At 36.7% G+C, this 13,197-nt stretch overlaps 1 protein-coding gene across 1 annotated transcript in view; it reads left to right on the forward strand.

The window, feature by feature from the left end:
- Nucleotides 1-3,211: 3,211 nt before the first annotated feature.
- AQR (aquarius intron-binding spliceosomal factor) overlaps nt 3,212-13,197 on the forward strand; it is an 88,065-nt gene continuing 78,079 nt past the window's right edge. The window contains exons 1-3 of the mRNA XM_054565618.1: nt 3,212-3,480; nt 7,822-7,878; nt 10,968-11,008. Coding sequence (XP_054421593.1) covers nt 3,406-3,480; nt 7,822-7,878; nt 10,968-11,008 — 173 coding nt within the window. The 5' untranslated portion in view covers nt 3,212-3,405. The remainder of the gene's footprint in view (nt 3,481-7,821; nt 7,879-10,967; nt 11,009-13,197) is intronic.

Here is a 13,197-nt window from a genome sequence, read left to right on the forward strand (position 1 = left end):
TAAGCCAGTCAATACACAGCATTACCTCAGCGGCCGTAATTGGCTCAGCAGTGAGCACTGACCTAAAGTGGTCTATCAGAGCGAAACTTCATATGTATTTCAATGATTGAGAAAAGAGAAAGGAGTGCAGAAAAGCTTTCTCTTAATTTGAAAGATGCTAGTCTGGTGAAGAAGTCAAACACAGAACAGGGTGGAGTAGGAGAGAGGGGAGCAGAGCCGAAAGAATTGAGAAATGGAGCTGGACGCCAATCAAGCTGAGGGCTAACCTATCTCTCCTTGGGGTGTCCATCCTTTTGGCATCTCTGGGCCATGCTAGAAAAAGAATTGTCTTGGGCCACACATTAAATACATTGCGACAATCACAAAAAATCTCATAATGTTTTAAGTAAATTCACGATTTTCTGCTGGGCTACGTTCACAGCCACCCTGACTGAGCTGCGTGCGGCCCCCCAGGCTGCAGGTTGCACACCCCCAATTCCTTTATTTTAAAGCCAAGTTTGACTTGCATTTTTTTTCTTACAACAAAAAATCCTAACTAATAATGGTCAACAGTAGTCTCCTAATTGTTAAACTACCTATGGAGTTTTCTAAGCTGTTGTCCTTTTAGATTTCTTTGAAGCATTTCACGCTAATGATAATCATGAATTTTGAAACTCTTCTTTCTTGATTATATGCTTCCTTTGCTTTCTCTCTTCCTTATTACAAAACAGATTATAGAAGGCTTGTAAAAATAAAAGAAAAATCATAAAATACACATAGTATTGTTTTAAAATGCCCTAACCCATCATTCAAAAACTTGGCTATGAGAAATGATAGGAAAATAAAGGAGAGGAGGGTGGGGGACTATTAAGAAAGAGAAAGATATTATGATACTGCATCTTGTCATAGGTATTATAAATTAGAACCTCTTAAATAGATCACTAGGAAGCTACATGTGATCTGAAGCTTATTGGCTTAATATTCTCTCAGCCACAAAATTATAGATTATGAATTTAATAAATATTTAAATTGGCAAACAAACCCCCCCTGCTCCTCACCACGTAGATCTCCTCCTGCTACCTGAGGCTGTCCCTCTGTAGAGAATAGAATCACCTCCTTTTAAAATCTGCTCTACCCTCTGTCTCCTCTACTGTGCTGTATAGTCCCCCTATTCTTTCAATTACTTAGAATGGAATTCTCTTTATTCTATCTTTTCAGTGTCTTCCACATTTATTCCTTCCTCTTCATTTTTATTGCTTTTGTCTTAGATTTGCAATAGCCTCCCAACTGGTATTCTCATGACGTATTACCTACTCTAACCCATCAAATATACTGTTGAAAAGGCATCTTCCAAAAGCAGGTTTTCAAGCAATGGATTCCCATTGCCTACCACAATGAAAACAGTCTCCTTTCCTTCACTTTCAAAGCCTTTGACATGTTGAGCCTTATCAATCATTCCTAACCTACCATCCCCATAGCATGACCTGCTTTCTTTACCTATGCTGTGACTATTCTAGAGATATTGTCCCTGCTCTTCTTCCTTATCAGAATTTTATCTACTTCAAAACTCAACACAAAAGCTATTCATAAAATCTTATTTTATCTCTCCCTTGTTTTACAGACTATATTTGTAAATAAAATGTCAATAGATTTTATTATATATTCAAAATCTGCTGCATCTAAAAGTGTAATCAGGCAAATTTTCATTTCTAGCTCTATCAACAGACTTGATGCAATAGCACGTAGATGGAAAAAGGACTCCACATTTAATATCCATATCTACAGACGTATTGTTTTTTTTCTTTCACAGCTTCTTATTTTCAAACAGATTATAAATGTTACAAAATTCAAAAGTTAAAAAATGCTGTAAATGTAAAGCATGCCTTTCCTCCCTCCTGGCCTCCCCTCCGCCAGTCCCTCCTTCCTAGAGGCAGTGTTACCAGTTTCTTGGCTGTATTCAGCCACGGAAAGCTTACCAGAGATACATGTTTAGTTTACATGTGGATTTGGGAATAGTAGAGGTGTTCACTCAGACTCAACTAAAAAAACAAAACCTAAAAAAATCAAGCAATCCAATGTAAAAATAGGCAAAAAATCTAAATGGAGGCTTTCCCAAAGAACAATACAGATGGCAAATAAGCACATAAATAGATTCTCAGTGTCATTAGTCGTTAGGAAAATACAAATTAAAACCACAGTGAGATATAACATAACTATTAAGGTGGCTATAATTTAAAGGACTGACCTACTAAGTGTTGGTGAGGAAGAGGAGTAACTGTAACTCTCATCTGTTACTGGTGTGAATGTAAAAAGATACTACTACTTTGGAAGACTGGCAGTTTCTTTAAAAGTCAAACATACACCTACTGTATGATCCAGCCATTTCACTCTTAGGTATTTACTTAAGAAAAAGGAAAATGCAAGTTTATATTAAGACATATATACACAAATGCTTATAGCGGTTTTATTTATAATAGTCAAAAATTGGAAACAATCTAAATGTTTATCCACAGATATGGAGGTTAACAAACTGTGGTATGTTTGTTAAATAGGATACTCAGCAATAAAAAGGAATAAACTACTAACACATACATTGACATGGATAAATCTCAAAATCATTATGCTGAGTGAAAAAAGAAGACGACCAGTACCTACTACATTATTTCATTTCTACAAAAATCTACAGAAAGTAAACTAATCTATACAACTATAGTGACAGAGAACAAACCAGTGATTGCCGGAGAATGGGTGAGTAGGAGTAGCGATAGGGATGGATTGCAAAAGGGCAGGAGAAAACTTTTAGGGGCATTAGATATGCCTATTATCGTTATTTTGGTGATACTTTCGCAGATTAAAATGGATCCGATTTTACTCTAAATATGTGCAGTTCTTTGTATTTCCACTTAAATATCCATGAGTCTGTTAAAAACAGTTAAAACCAAACCCCGCATTCTCGGTCTGTTTTTTTCACTACTGCTTTTTTTCTTTTCTTTTTTTTTTTTTTTTTAGGGTTGAAAGAAACTTTAGGTGTCCTACCCCTACCCGGCCCGCCCCACAACTACATCTAGAGAAACCCTCACCTAACACCATCTACTTAATTCCCCACTGAGACCTCAATCCGGCCTGTTGGGTGTTTTCTCTGAGTTTCCCGCTAGAGGGAGCATGCTGAGGAGGTCGGAGCCTTTGCCTCTCTAGCTCAGACCCAGCTTCATAGACTTCCGACCTTATTCAATACCGCTTCCGGGGAAATGTACGGCTGCTTTACGCGTTCCTTGTGGGACTGTGAAGGCTGAGAATATCCGGGCCGGGGGGTTCTTGCTTCGTGGGGTTAGGCGGCCGCTGCCGCCCCTTTGGTGAAGTGCATCGGATTCAGCGTTGCTCGAAGAGGTCCTTTCTTTAACCCTGGAGCAGAGGGAGAGTGCTGCCATGGCGGCTCCTGCTCAGCCAAAGAAAATCGTGGCCCCCACGGTGTCCCAGATCAACGCGGAGTTCGTGACCCAGGTGCGATTGGGAGTGTCTGGTGTGTGTGAGGGATGGGGACGTGCTAGGTGCCGGGGATGTCATAAGGAAAGAGGCCTCCCTGCCCTGAGGAGTTAACGTTACAGGGAAGGCAGGCAGACAGAGAAAGTTAGTATGCGAGCTTGCTCTGTTAGAGTTCGTCGTGGGAACGATGCCTTCACCCCAGTCTACCTTAAACTGGCAAGAAGGTTTCGTAGCAGAGGTGATGCTGAACGGATGGTTGAGAAAGGAGTAGGCTTTTTTTCTGAGCCGTAGAGTTACCTAGGCTTTTGAGTGGAGTGATGAGAATCTGCTCCAGATAGGCGCATCTGTGAAGAGAGGAATCCTGTGGTTTGAGAGCGTTTATTTCGAACCTTTTTACTCTATTGCATTGTGAACCGCGTGGTTGACTTTGAATAAGGAAATACAATTTTGTATCCCTCGGCAACATTCCTAATTCTTACTCGTTGCTTTAGGTATTGGATGAGATTGCAAATAGCACAGTTTAGAAGTTTGTTAACCCACCTGCTTCCTAATCCGTGTTTCAGCGGACTGGCCTGGGCAGAAGCCTTGGAATCATATTTGAGTCTTCCCTTTCCTTTAACCCCCACATAACTACTACATTCTTAATAATCTCTCAAATCTGTTTGCTTCGCCACACCTCTCTACCCTAAGTCAGGTTGCCATTGATTGCTGCATGTACCTAGACATCCTAACTTGCCTTCTTTTCTCTTGCTCTCCTCCAACCCATTCTTCATATTCCTATCAGAGTGATTTTACACAAATGCAAATCAGTGCCGTTAGGATAATGACCCGAATCCTCCAGAGTGTTGTTTGATCTAGCCTGTGCTCATAATCCAGTTTCCTCTCCCTTTCAAACTGTGCTTTAGCCATAACGGAACTGCATTTATTTGAATGTACCTTGCTATTTATAACCTCCTGGCCTTTCAAAATTGTTCCCTCTGCTTGGAATCCTCATCTCCAGCATTGCCCCCCTCCCCCGACTTCCCTGATATGGTTAATTCGCTATCTTTCATCGTTATTACTTTGGAGAGGCTCTTTCTGACAGCTGAGACTAGAACATAACTGTCGTTTTTCATACACTTGCATTTTTGTGGTGGAAGTCACTTATTAGTTTCCTTTTCTCATGGAGCTTCTATTTCAGAGTGATAAGCCAGACAAATCAACCGGTATAGTTTTAGCCAGTGATATGTGCTGTCAGGAAAATGAAACAAGGTGTTGTGACAGGGACCGGGGTGATGTGTATGAAAACGCAGTCAGGGAAGTCCTCTCTGAGGTGATATTTGAGTTAAGATCTGAATGGTGGTTTAAAAAAAAAAGAAAAAAAAGCCAGGTTTGGGAAGAGCAGGAAAAAAGTCTAGGGAATAGCAAGTGCAAGGATCTTACCCATGTGAAGGTGAGAAAGCCAGGATAGCGAATGTAAGCGGAAGAGTGGTATGCGAAGGCACAGAGCAGGTATCGAGGGACCAGAATCATATACAGTGTTGGAGGCTGAGGTATGAAGTTTGGATTTTATTTTATATACAGTAGCTTTTAATTGCACTGTAGTGAAAATTTTTTTAGAAAGATGGGAAGATCCCTGTGGCTCATACGTTGAAATTAAGTGAGGGTAGGAGAACAAAAGTAATAATAGGGTTACCATTTAGTCCAGGTAAGAGATGAGGGGCTCTATATTAAAGATTGAAGTTGACTGATACACCCTGAAACTAGAGGCAGTAGGATTTGATGATGATCAATTGTGGAGGGATGGAAGAAGAAACCAACTGAACATAGTTTGAACAATTAGGTGAATTATTTGGACATTTACTGTGATAGGAAAGACTGGGAAAAGGGAAAGTTTAGTGGGAATGTCAAGATTTCTGTTTTGTCCGTGTTAAGTATGAAATGCCTGTAGACATTCAATTGAGAGTGTTGAAAGGCTGTTGAATATGTGAGTCTAGAGAATGTTGGCAAGATCTGTGTTTGAATATAAACTTGCAAGTTAATCACCCAAGATGGTATTTAAAACTGTAGGATTGACTGAGATGTCCTACAGAATGTTGTTTGTAAACATAACATATTTATTGTATCCTGCTTTAATTGTCAGAGCTGAGGCTAGGGACTATGTGTTTTATTCCTCTGTAATACCAGCACCTAGCATTATATTAGGACACATTATGTGATGAGTAAGTATTTTGCTGAAAGAATGAGTGAGTGAATTAATGAATAAATGTACTGGGACATTAAGATGTAGTGGAAGGAATGAACTACATCTTAGTTCATCAGCCATCTTTGGCTGTGATAGAAACACTGAAGCTTAATGTTTGACAGATAACTGTTCAGGGCTCCCTAAGCTGCAAAGATGAATCAAATGTGATCCTTGTCTTCAGGGAGTACACGGTCTGTGGATGGAGACTTTAAGAGGCTTAAGGAACTCATCTTAGTTGAGTGTGATAGATGCCAGAATAGTGGTGTGAGGGAAGTGCTTTGAGAACAAAGTTTAAAATGATTACATCTGTCTAAGGAAAGAATTTCCAGAAAGAATGTTCTCATTGAGAAAGTGCCATTTGAGATGGACTTTGAAACATGAAAGTGGGAAAATGGGTTTTGTAGGTAGAGAGGACATCAGGCGGACCTCCTCCTCCTCCTCCTCCTCCTCCTCCTCCTCCTCCTCCTCTTCCTCCTCTCTCTTCGCCCTCCCCTCTCTCCCTCCCTCAGGCACACTTGACCAGAGAAGGTGCTTTTTAAGTATTATTGAGTGAATGAGATGTTGATGTAAATCTTAGTTTTAAGAAAATTAAATAGCTGAACTTTGACCTCGCCTTTTTTATGCTACTCTATTTTTTTCCTTCCTTTTTGTCTTTCAGTAAGACTTATTTTGAACAATTTGTGCTGTCATTGCTATACTAAGTGGAGAGTGGAAAGAGTTTCTATTTTACATGAGACTAGAGAGTGTGGAGGAGGGCAGTATGTTTCCAGAGGTGGAGGTGTCTGAAAAGTCCCAGGTTACACCCCAAGGAAAAGGAGACACTCAGAAAAAAGAGACATGATAAATGATTAATAAATGTTTGCTAGATCTTTAATGAATACAGTAAGCAGTTTAGAACAGAAGATAGGATTTACATATTTATTTGGAAACCCCTGAATCCAAGGAAACAAATCAGATTCAGTTCTCTTCAGGGTATGATGTTAGGAAGAGATGGCTGAGTTTTGTGATGCCCATCCTGAGGAAGTGAGCGTGCCACAGAATAACTAAGGGCGAAGTATTTTCTTTTCGGTTGATAATTTGGGAAAGTGTCCTATAAGTGGGCCATTACAGTAATGTTTTTGAGATTTTCAGTGCCAATGTCCTCACTGCTTGCAAGGCTCTTTATGTGTGTTGACTGTGGTATATACTTGCCTATAGTACCAAAGAAGACATTAAGTGGGCAGGAAGGATAGATAAGCAATGGCATGATTAAATAGGAATAACCAATAGGTCTCCATCAGGTAGGGTTGAAGAAAGCCTCATAGACAAGGTAACATTTCAGATTTTACTTCATTCGTCCATTCATCAGTATTATTTGAGTGCCTCCAACATACACTTCAAATTACAATACAATATTTTATAAATATATTGAGTCTTTGTGATTGCCAGTGTGTTCTATTTTTCAAGATTGTAGTTTAGGCTCCTTAAAGAAGCAAACAAACAAACAACATCCCAATAAGACATGTTGTTTGACTAGTTAACAATCCATCTACGTATGTGGAGACATTGTATGTATGTATGTAAAATTCACAATTTCCAAGTAAAACCGAATCTGCTGAAATGTAACCTACAGCTCTTTTTCTCTACAATCCGCTGATAGACTACAGTTTTTTTAAGGTTTTGTTTAGGTGTGTATTAGTGCATACTACTCATTTAAAGATTTATTTTACAAATTAACATTCCCAAAGATTTTGATTGTGGTTTTTAGTACTGGCTCAACTGTTAACTAATTGTAATCTTGGACAGCTCGCTTACTCTTTCTGGACCTGGCTTTCCTCATCTCTATGCTGAAGGCATTTGGCTGTGGTTATAAACGTTGCTCTGTTGTTTCCCTATGGATGGTTTAAAAGTATGTTAGATTTTTTAAACATAATGGCGGGTTGCAGTGCAGGGCATTAATGACATTTAGTGGGTTGTGGCAAGGGATGTCAACCGATCTGCAAGCCCTGTAGTTTTCTTAGAAGGTAGAGTCATTCTGTTCCCCCAGAGTCAGTAGTGCCCTTTAAAGAAACAGCTTGGCACCGAATAATCTCAGTCTTTTAACTCTAGAGTGGCATGAATCTATTACTTACTGTTTATACTGTTTCCTTTCACAGTTAGCATGTAAATACTGGGCTCCCCATATCAAGAAAAAATCACCTTTTGATATAAAGGTAAGTATTTTTGCTTTGCAACATTTTTTTTGAATAGATACACACTTCGTATCTCTTTTTAAGAGCTGATTCAACCAAAGCTTTTAGAATTTTTTAAAAAGTTAAAGCTACAGTTTTCTAATTATCAAACTAATAAGTATTCATGTGAGAAAATTGGGAAAATATGGAAGGCACACATAAAGAAAATAAAAATAACTACTCAGGGATAACCTCTATTGTCATATTGTTTGAGTTTCCTTTGAGTGTGTGGATTTTCATGTGTAAGATTGTTTTTAATTTAGTATTATAAATGACAATATAATGAAAATATTGGTAAATATAGAGAAATTTTTCTACAATTTTTTGACAGTTTATTTAGACTAGAATATTGTTTTCTCTTTTATTTTTAGGTTGATGAACTGTGATAAAGATCTTTAATAATGATTGAAGAAGTGGGAGTTTAATGTTGAGGGTTAGATGACTAAGGATCAGCAACAGTCAATAAGGAAATGGACTCACAGGGCACTTGATACTATTTAGAATGAATGAAAGGAAAAAAATTACCAAATGTAGAATTAATTCTCATTGAAATAAGTTCTTAGAGAGGGGTCTTTAAGTGAAATAGGGCTGGCACATTGCATGCTACTTAACAGGTAATTAAGAATTCCTTTAAGCTTTGCCATTATAAATTGAATGGTGATGTTTAAGGAACTCCTAATCAAACTGAACCTAACTCAAAATTTCTTACATTATTTTAGCTTAAAGGTTTTATTTATAAATATATTTTGTTTTGCCAGCAATCCTATTTTATCCATCAGGAAGATATTAATAAACATGGCATACATAAATCTGAATTATAATCAGGGTTGTTTTCTCTTATTATATGCTGTTTGTATACATGTTATGCTTGTATACCTTGGGTTTAGGGGTTCCTAGGAACATTTTTCATTAATAACAAAAAAATCTTGAGGACACTACTAAATTGAGAGTTGAACCTAATTATATTAACATCTTTAGAAATTAAATTTATATCCAGATTTTTAGTTAACACAAGTAATAATTCTAGAGGAACCTGTATATGCCTATTTAGAAGAACTGTACTATGGGTTGGTATTTAAGAAAGATTATGTCCTTCACTTTCTTACTTAATTTGATAAAAATAAAATAATAGAAAATTTCATAAATTGAATAAGATTGATTTGCTTAATCATCTTCTTCTATTACCCATATTTATTTAACAAATATACTTTGAGCAGTTAAAAGACATTATAATTACCATAAAATTTTATTTTACCATGTTATAGCACTTCATGATTTTACAGTAGGATTTTGTTTTTTTTTCTATTATCACTAGTACTACTACTATTTCTACTGATAACTTAAAGGCTTACCATGCCTGTGGACTTAAACTAAGTTGTTTACACGTGTTGCCTTATTTATAACCCCATGAGGTACTTTGTATTATTAAATCCTCTTTGTACATTGGGAAACAGCCTTAGAATGGTTGGGCTCTGAGGGGTCCAAGCCATCAGCAATGGAGATGGATGGTTTGAACCAGGCTTCCAACTCCAAAGCCTAAATTCTTAAGTATTGGATTGGCTAAAAGTTCGTTTGTTCTTTTTCCATAAGATGGCTCTAGTAATGCTTAGTTGTCTTTAACATCATTCGAAACAATTTTGTGAGATTGTATTGTGACAGCTGTCATACCAGCATGCATTTAAAAAAAAATTACGAAAATTAGTGAATTCTTGTGTAGCCATTTTAATATTGAAGCAACATTTTTGCATATTATGCTTTATTATTTCAAGAAAGTTAAAAATGTAACTGAAATGCAAAAAAAGATTTGTGCAGTGTATGGAGAAGGTGCTGTGACTGAACTCACATGTCAAAAGTAGTTTGCGAAGTTCTGTGCTGGAGATTTCTTGCGGGATGATGCTCAATGGTCCAGTAGACCAGTTGCAGTTGATAACGATCAAATCAAGACATTAATTGAGAACAATCATCATTATACCACACGGGAGATAGCTGACCTACTCAAAATATACAAATCAATAAAGTTACTGCTGAAAATGAAAAGTGTGTCTTTTGTTTTACAGAAAAAACTAAACGAACTTTTTTGGCCAACCCAATATTACACCATCCTGCCCACCCTAGCCTAAATAATTGGAAATTCTGAGGCTTTATCATTTGTATTTGGAAAACTGTGTAACAATTAACATTTGCTTCTCTTACATCTTTATACTTTTAATTTACTTTCTGGCTTTTGAAAACACATTGTTATTACTTATAGACAGATTGTGATAATATTTATACTTTAAAATTAAGTTTTTAAAAATACCCAGATCCGACGAACTTTTATTTTCCTTAACAAATAATGCATACACTTCATTTTTAAATTAAGTTCATTGGGGTCACATTCACTAATAAAATTATATAAGTGTCAAGTGTGCAGTTCTATAGTACATGATCTGTATCTATAATACATGATCTGTATTTTGCATTGTGTGGAACACCCAAAGTCTAGTCTCCTTCCCTCACCATGTATTTGACCCCCTTTATCCTCTTCATCTTCCCCCTCATCCCCTTTCCCCTCTGGTAACCGTCATACTGTTGTCTGTATCTATGAAATTTTTTGTTTGTTGCTTTCTGTTTTATATCCCACAAATAAGTGAAATCATATGGTCCTTGTCCTTTTCCATCTGACTTACTTGGTTATGATACTCTCAAAGTAATCCAAGTTTTCACAAATAGAAGTATTTCATCTTTTCTTATCACTAAGTAGTATTTCATTGTATATATGTACCACATTTTTAAAAATCCAGTCATCCATCAAAGAACACTTAGGTTTGATGGCATCATTTTAATAATTCTTTATAGGACTCTTTTATGCAGACACATTGTATTATATATGTTTTTTTGCTATTTTGTTTTCTTTTGCACATTTTGAGGAATGTAATGGGATTATGAAAAATCTTAAGTTATTATTTCTGTGGTAGTAATATTTAAGAGCTTTCCTAAACCAAGTTATTTAGTGTAATCTCAGTAATTGAAAACTATTTAGGGTCTGAAAAAAAATGAGATAGTAAACATTTTTGTATTTTTAATAACAGGTCATTGAAGATATATACGAGAAAGAAATTGTCAAATCAAGGTAGGAATGAGTTTAATTTTTATATATAGGAATTAGATTGGACTAACTTGGATCTTATCACAATTTCTTAACTAAATGTGATCAAAACTTAGAATTTTCTTTTCTTTTTTGGTTTGGTTATCAGAGAAACAGTAACTAGAAAATATTTAATCTAGCTGCTGAAGAATTATAAGGCTTTATTTTATTTTTGAAGGAATATGACAGTAAATATGGAAATTTTAAATTTTCAATTCAACTAATTTTTAAATCATTTACTGATTAATCTTTAAAAAATTTTAAAAAGCAAAACATAGTAACTACATACAAAATAATAAATGTATTTATAATGTATAAAATACATATAATGAAAAATAAAAATTATTTTGAATAATATACAAAATGAGGTAAGTTTCAATAAGTCTTCTTTCCCTTCCTTAGCCTTTAGTTTGTTTATTTATGTACATATATGTGCGTTCCAGTCCACTCCCACTCCATTTTTTTTAAACAAGAATTTATAGTCTCCATACCATTTGGCATCACGCAAAAAAAAAAAAAAAAAGACCAAAAGAAAACACAATGTATCTTGGGTATATTTCTGTATCTGCACCTGTAGACATACATGCCTAGTACTTATTTTGAAAGGATAATTGACTGAAAATGAAATAGAAGCATTTATATTATGTCACATAACTTATAAAATCTCAGATTTGATATTTATTATGTGTTTGAGTCTTACGAGGTAAATTTTGCTAAATATAGTAAAGGCAAAACCATGGCAGTGTCAAAACAAGAGACTAGTTGTTTCATTTTAATGATTGTTCCGTGAGCCTGTAGAAGAAGTAGGCAGGGCCAAAGACCATGTTACATAATTTTGTTTTTTAATTTGAAGAGTAAGGGGAAGCCAATGAAGAGTTGTAAGCACAATGGTAATATTTTTAAAAAAGAATTTGGAAAGGGCAAGAGGCAGGAAGGTAATGAGGTGAGAATTGTAGTAGATAGGTTCAAGACAGTGACAGCTTGGATTAGGGTGGAAAGTTGGGATGGCGAGGAGTTGCCAGTTTGAGAGAGAGGTGAAAAGACGGCTGGTGGTTGGATGTGGTGAGTGAGGAAAGGGAGGAATCAGTGATGACTCCAAAGTGTTTCGCTTGGGGTGCTAGGTGATTATTGGTGCCAAGACTAGCTTTTGTTATTTTTGCTGGGATGGGGTTGGTTGTAGATCATTAGTTCACTTTTGGAAATGTTGATTTTTTGCTGCTAAGAAGCCATGCAGATTAAGATATATAATAAGCAGGTGGGTATCTTAAGTGTAGAGCTCAGAAGAGACAACTGGGTTGAGCCCACTTTGTATCAACCTCCTTTTCAATACTAAGGATACGACAGTGAATATGGCAGTCTCCATTTAGGGAGCTTACCTTCTAAACCTTGTCTAGAAACAAAAAAAACACACGTATATAATATCAACAGGTAGTAAATGCTATGAAATAAAGTGTGGTTAGAATTTAGTGACAAAGGCTGTAATTTTGGATTGAATGATAAGGCAAAAATCTTCTGAAGCTGTAACATTTGAGTATATACGAAATCTGTCCAGAAGGCATCCAGCCATGTACTATGAAGAGTAAAGACATTTATTGAAGAAGATACAAGAGAGAAGAAGCATTGTACATAGGACAGTGACATCTCAGTTCCCTTCAGTGTAGGCAATTTGGGACCTCACACAGTTCTCCCAATCGCCATCGGCTGCCCCATCATATTTTCCTGAATCTCATCAATGGTCTGAAATCTCTTCCCTTTCAAAGGTGGTTTTAGTTTTGGGGAAAGCCAGAAGTCACAGGGTGCCAGATCTGGACTGTAGCGGGCCTGGGTCACCTGGATGATTTGATGTTTTGCCAAAAAATTGCATGAGACATGATGCACGAGCAGGCATGTTGTCAGGATGAAGCTGCCAATCACTCATTGCATCATCCCCGAAAGCCTTCTGAATCATCCAAGTAGTTTCTGCTGAGAAATGTTCAAACTTAACACAAAATATGATGCAGATTTGTTGCTATACTTGCCCATTTTGAATGCGAAGGCCACCCAGTACACGTGTTCATTCAATGGTGTCTACTGTCTCCACTGACTAATACAGTGAAGTCATCATTGTTCATGCATGTGCATTCCAGTCCACTCTCCTTGGCTGCCAGTTTACATCCATGTTGCGCAGACCATTC

This window comes from Pteronotus mesoamericanus, unplaced genomic scaffold (genome assembly GCF_021234165.1).
Source record: "Pteronotus mesoamericanus isolate MK-2021 breed Mesoamerican mustached bat unplaced genomic scaffold, CSHL_Meso_final contig_164, whole genome shotgun sequence".
NCBI lineage: Eukaryota > Metazoa > Chordata > Mammalia > Chiroptera > Mormoopidae > Pteronotus > Pteronotus mesoamericanus.